Raw genomic sequence first — 5,998 nt, 5'->3', positions numbered from 1 at the left:
CCCTCTGCAGAAAGCATCCCAAACACCTCCAGACAGAAGAACACGAAACCTTGCTTGCTAGGTATGGGTGAAACTTACTACTGTAAGAAACCAGGGAGGAGAATGAAAACACCGTGAGTCCACAGACTGTATGGACAAAAACCAGAGAATCCATATAATATAATCACTTGTTTATATGGTCCAGAGATTTGGGTGATACAGTTCTCAAGAGTCTATATGAGCATGTCCATACAGGGATATGGTTATATTATTCATGGGTTCTGCTTATACAGTCTGCCATGTTTTATACCAGATACAGGTATGTAGATGACATGTTTCCTATTTAAGGTTGTTTTAAGGCCGTTTCTCACTGCAAGTGTGTCATAATCTGAATGTGGCGACTGATTCCATGTTTCAGTAATACATACCTTGTACGTAAGTGACCGGAGGGAAAGCTGTCACAAGGGTCTGCTCGCTGACTTTTTGAGAGAGGGTCTCATGTAGCCCAGGCTGGCCTTAAATTTACTACACAGCTGAGGATGACCTTGAACTCCTGGCTCTCCCACCTCCTGCGTCTCAGGTACTGAGACTGTGAGTGTGAGTGACCACGCCCAGCTCTGCCCTGCCACTTAAACGCAGGCCCCTTTTTGGACCTGAGTTTTCCCAAGAGCTTGGATTAGACAGTTACAAAGTTTTCTTTTGAAGCAAAAAAAAAAAAAGACATTTATGATCTGCGAAATGTTTTTACAAGCACACCACCCAGCTTTTCCTCACGGATGTGGCATGTTCCATACGGTCCCAGGCTGTGCTTGTATACAATTTATCAAACCATCAAACATTGCAGCCCCTGAATATATATGTTTCTCTCTCTCTCTCTCTCTCTCTCTCTCTCTCTCTCTCTCTCTCTCTCTCTCTGCTTTGTTCTCGTTTTGTTTCACTAATTCCTTTCTAAGGAATGGAGTCCATTAAGACATTTCACGCTCAGCCAGCATGTTCGATTTCTAGACAGATGCTTAAAATAAAGAGGAGGAGTTTTATCTGATACCTTTATTTATATGCAAAACAGCGCACCAGTCATGAGATATGAAAACTTGTCAGGTAGAAACCAGGTTATATCTATTTTCACTACAAAATATTGCATTATATAAAGCAACAGAGACACAAAAAAACCCTGAAAAAGACTAAAATCTTTGGATAGCAGATGTGTTTTTTTTTTTTCCTTTCTCCCTTGTCTCTAAAATACACTTCTCGTTTTACGAGTTTCACAGCCGAGAACATGAAACATTTCCAGGTCATAGACTTTTCTTTTTGGTTGTCACAGAGGAAGTAAGTCTAAATTCTTTTTTCTTTTCTTTTTTTAGGAAAATAATGTAACTTCCTAAAATCATCCCACGCACAAACGTCACTCACGCACACACAAGAAGCTATTCCTTATAAACAGTTTGGAAAGGTTCTTTTCAGACAAAACTACAGGCAAGAATAACAACACTTAACTTCTTATAAAACTATAGCAGTGAAGGGCTAGTGTTGCTGATCTCACAACAAAACAACCAACTTCTTAATATATAAAATATGCTTAGAAACAGGGGAAGCGGGAACTCTCTTATATAAGTGCAATATAATCCGAAAAATAAAGAAGAAAGACCACAAGATAATCGCAACAAACACATAAAAGGTTAGACACAATTATTTCACGGGGGAAAAGTGTAAACACTTGACTATAAATAAATTGGCACGGAGTATCCAAAGTAAAATTATCACCACTCTGAAAAATAAATGTCTTGAAAAAAATACTCTACTCCTTCTAACATAAATAAAAATAGGTTGTCTTTTTTCTAACTGCATCTATGGGTCCACATGTTAAGGTCACAAATAGACGGGTTGTTTTTGGATATTTAAAGGGGCATTTTGCCCGGAAAAGCAATCAGATGTTAAATTTTCCATTTAAATATGGAGTTTTCTATCTACTTTAGTGTCCTATCTTGGGGTTAAAGTCTCACTAAACTCAAATCCTCCCACGGTGTGTTTTGTTTATTCTGAATGCATCTTTTTTTTTAACCTTGTCAAATATTCAGGATTTTATTTGTATTTGAATGTGATTTTTCATTTTACAGGGTGAACAGAAAGTTTACTGGGCCACCTTTCTGTCTTAATCTCTATATGGAAAAGATTTTAATCTTTCCCTTCTCCCCAAGGTTTGGTGATTTCTCAATTAGAAAAATCCCCGATAGTCACAATCTGAAACGAACAGCCTGGGCTGAGCTTCTGCCCTCCCTTATCCTTTCAAAATATGAAGATGTATGGGATTTAAATATAGGGGGACTCAAAGCCTCCAGTGGGTTACCACAACCACCCTTAAGGAGATGTCCCTAACACATCCAAGGAAGGCCCCAGAGCAACTCACCCTAGGTACCTCCAGAAGGTTCTTCCAGCCAGGAAAATACCCCTCCAAGACCCAGATCTTTCTGTCCAACCCCACCTCCCAGGCTCGGAAACATTGCCCTGTTGCCTTGATGACCAGAGAGAATAGACTGCAAGCTTCCCCCCTCGTTCTGGTGTCTCTGGGCGACCCTCAGGCCTGCCAGGACGGGTGTGTCGCCTTTGGCAGACTAGACGCCCTCCGGGACCGGCGGCCTCCCGCAGCGTCCCCCTCCCTACACGTCCAGGACGTGGTTGAGATAGGAGATGTAGCAGATGGCCAGGCGCAGGATCTCGATCTTGGAGAGCTTCTTGTCCGGGGGCAGCGTGGGCAGCAGCTTGCGGAGCTCGGCGAAGGCCAGGTTGAAGGCCTCCACGCGGATGCGCTCGCGGGTGGCGTGGGCCGAGCGGTACTTGGCCGTGGCGCGCCGGCGTCGGCGCTTCTCCTCGCGGCTCAGCTGCTGCGGGTGCGGATAGAGCGCGGCCCGGCTGCCGCCCTTGCTGTCGCCGTCGGCCTCCTCCACCGGCTCCAGGTCCGACACGCTGCCCAGCACCTTGACATCTGCGCCGCCCAGAGACTCCGGGTCCGAGTGCGTCGAGCTGGGGTGATCTGAGTCGGCGGCTTGGTCCGGACTCAGCATCATTTTGCAGGCTGATGGGGAGTCAGAAAGTCAGTCAATAAAAGGAATCTGATTCTTCATTTGCAATGAGGGGTGGTAGGCGAGGGCCTAGCAAGCTTGATTGCTAGAGGACCAGTGTCCCGGGGTCCCCTCCTCGCACCAGGCCCACGCACATTAGGAGGAAAGGCTGGGAGAGGAGCCGGCAACAGAGCGCACCCCGAAACCCACACCAAACCCTGCAGGTGGCCTAAGCAGCCAATGGCCTTGGGGTTGGAGAACGATTGTGGGCCTGCAGGGCTGGCTGGCATTTTGTGCCTCCTCTGACCAAACATCAGCTGCTCTATCCCGCCCCCTTGCTCCATCCCCTTCCTCGACACACGAAAGACCTCGATGGATGGATGTCTCTGGCTTTGAATAGAGATGCGGAGTGTGCTTCTCGCCCGAGGGCCTGGGGCAAGGCAGCTGGAGACTCCCAGCGCCTGGGGATCTGGGCTGCGCTAGGGTGCGGGCGAATCTTATCCCGGAACCTAGGTCGGGGACAGAAAGGCTTCCGTGTCCCCCCTCGCGTTTCTCCGAAATAATAAAGAAATGACCGAACACATGTGTTCTGTCCTTTCAAAAGAAAATTGACTCCTCGGCCCTCACACGCTCCCGGAGCACCATCTGTCACGCAGACTGCCACACACATTGGGGACCTAGGGACGTGGATCACACAATGCCCGGCAGTCTGCCGACCACCTCCCGGGAAAACACAGGCGGCCGGGTCGCTCCGGGCGGAGAGGCTGGGAGGGTTAGGGAGGGAAGGACTCCGAAGCGTGGATGCGGGACGCCCCAGGCGCAAGCTGCATCTTTGCAGGTAAAGTTCGTGAGCTCCCGGGACCCGAGCCTGGCAGCGCACCTCTGTCCCCGGGAGGCCTGGCTGCGACCCCGCGGCTGCGCTCGCCTTCCTGGAAAAGCCACTTCCCGCCGGGCTCTCAGGCGCCTGGAGGAAGGGCCCCGCCGCGCGCCACCGGGAAATGCTGGGCTAGCGGGGCGTCGGGGACCGGCGGGTGGGGACAGGCACCTGCCCGAGCTGAGCGCTTGGGCCTCGGCCTCCAGGAGAAACGACCCGGATGCGACCCCTGGTCCCCAGAGTAGGCTCCGAACAGGTTGTGAGTTAGAGGCTCGCTCCAGAGAAACAAAAGCCAGGGGATGTGGGTTCGGCTCCTGACCCTGCACTTGCGCAGGAGCGAACTAAGCTCGGAAACAGCTTTCCGTGCAAGGAAAGCCGATTCTCAAAATAACAATAAATGATCCAAACGAACCACACGCGATCCCCTGTGGGCTTTTCTCTACGTTTATAAGTGAAACAACTCGCACTTACGCAGTTGCCATGAAGGGACAGAAACACAGAGGGAGAAAAAAATCACAACAAACCATGACATAGTTACAGATCGGACAAAAAGTTCCCGGGTTGTCCCCCACGCGTTTAAATTCTCAGGATATTTGAATAGTCATAAACAATATTTTTCGTGGGTATTTATGTCTATGACTATGAGTGGGGATGCATCTATAAAATGCAATATGAATCAACTTAATTTCAAGAAAAAGAGACATAAAGATGTCTTACCTTGCAAAAGCCCGGCCGATAATCGGTTCGCCAATCTTTTAGAGTTAAAATTCCAGGGAACAAGGAGGAGAGATCCTGGCAAATATTAAAAGCAGCCAATATTTATTACATTCACAGATGAAAAAACAGCTGTCATCTCGCCGACCGCCACAACGAGCGACGGTGTCTTAGGAGGTGGGTGGTATGATTGCTCTCTTAGTTGATAGATTGAAAACGCCTGCTCCTTTTAATTGTTCTTAAACATTTCAGGAAAATTCGTTGTTGATCTTTTTAAGTCGAAGTGTTGAAGCCTCGCGCTTCCCCGCTTCCTAGGGCTCTATAAATAACAAAAGAGATGCAGAGATAAGCGCAGTCACATCAAAGGGCTGATTCCTTCACTTTCTAATAGCAGAATAATCGATACGAAAGATGGTTAAGATAAAATTCCATTCCTTAAGGACTCCTTCCCTCCCGTTAATCGGGCTGGGACGAACCTGGGAAGTGCGCGAAGGGATGGATGTGGCTTAGAAGTGATTTCTTTTTTCTTCAAGATAATGCTTTGTTCCCCCGGAACACAATACGGTAACTAGGGGCTAAGGTTGCCTCTGTCTTGTCCCTCATTGACTTATATGTTGTATAAACAGACACCTATTTTCCAGTTTCAAAGTCTTTCAAGGTTTGGTTACACCCCCTCCCCTCCCCTACTCCCCCCTCTCTTTACCTTATAGCAGTAAAATATATATACTCAGTAGCTTGGAGACGCTTGAGAAAGGTTGGTGAGACCTGACCTGACCGGCTTCTGGATTAACACAGACAGGGAAGCAGAGAAGGGAGAGGTTGGGAGAGCCAGAGCAAAGAGGCAGCTGCCTGTGTGGCTTCTTGGCTCTTCTGGTACCAATTGATTTAGCCTGGAGATGGTGGAAGAGATAAAGGCTTAAGAAGGGGGATGGAATTTTTTCCCCCCTAAATTGATATTTAATGGGAAATCCTATTGGACAGAAACCTGGACACGAGTCACTTAATTGGACTTGACATCTGTCACAGTGTGGGAGTTTTCACAGCCCAAATATTTTAGCAGATCAGATTCCCGCTGAATCTGTGCCATAAAATATAGCAGTTGAAAGCAGTCCATGATAGATAGAAACGATAGCGTCTAAACAGTGTTTAGGCACACAGACAATTTCTTGTTTTCTGATTATTGATGCACTATTTAAGTACAAGTAAACATTTTATAAACATGAAAAATTCCTCTGGCGTTTTGTAAGCCAGCATCTTTTATCAATGGTTAGGAAAATAGTTTTGGAAACATATACTATATAAGATGCTATAATTAAGGTGAAATATTCAGATAGGCAATGCTAACATTTATTAGAGATGGCATGTCTTTTAAGAG

At 47.1% G+C, this 5,998-nt stretch overlaps 1 protein-coding gene across 2 annotated transcripts; it reads right to left on the bottom strand.

The window, feature by feature from the left end:
- Window positions 1-1,011: 1,011 nt before the first annotated feature.
- Nhlh2 (nescient helix-loop-helix 2) lies at window positions 1,012-5,390 on the bottom strand. Of its 2 annotated transcripts, XM_005357109.3 has the most exons (3): window positions 5,327-5,390; window positions 4,627-4,942; window positions 1,012-3,049 (listed from the first exon to the last, which is right to left on the bottom strand). In XM_005357109.3, exon 3 carries the CDS (start codon window positions 3,039-3,041, stop codon window positions 2,634-2,636), a length of 408 nt encoding a protein of 135 aa, XP_005357166.1. In that variant the 5' UTR covers window positions 3,042-3,049; window positions 4,627-4,942; window positions 5,327-5,390; the 3' UTR covers window positions 1,012-2,633. The 2 variants fall into 2 exon arrangements, with proteins under 2 accessions (XP_005357166.1, XP_026639679.1); XM_026783878.1 differs by lacking the exons at window positions 4,627-4,942; window positions 5,327-5,390 and adding an exon at window positions 3,916-4,109.
- Between the last annotated feature and the right edge of the window lie 608 nt (window positions 5,391-5,998).

This window comes from Microtus ochrogaster, chromosome 21, assembly GCF_000317375.1.
Source record: "Microtus ochrogaster isolate Prairie Vole_2 chromosome 21, MicOch1.0, whole genome shotgun sequence".
Taxonomy (NCBI): Eukaryota; Metazoa; Chordata; class Mammalia; order Rodentia; family Cricetidae; genus Microtus; species Microtus ochrogaster.
This window is presented reverse-complemented; position numbering and strand designations above follow the sequence as displayed.

Bases quoted from the DNA above. Each gene is read 5' to 3' on its own strand.
- Nhlh2 (XM_005357109.3), bottom strand. From the start codon at position 3,041: ATGATGCTGAGTCCGGACCAAGCCGCCGACTCAGATCACCCCAGCTCG.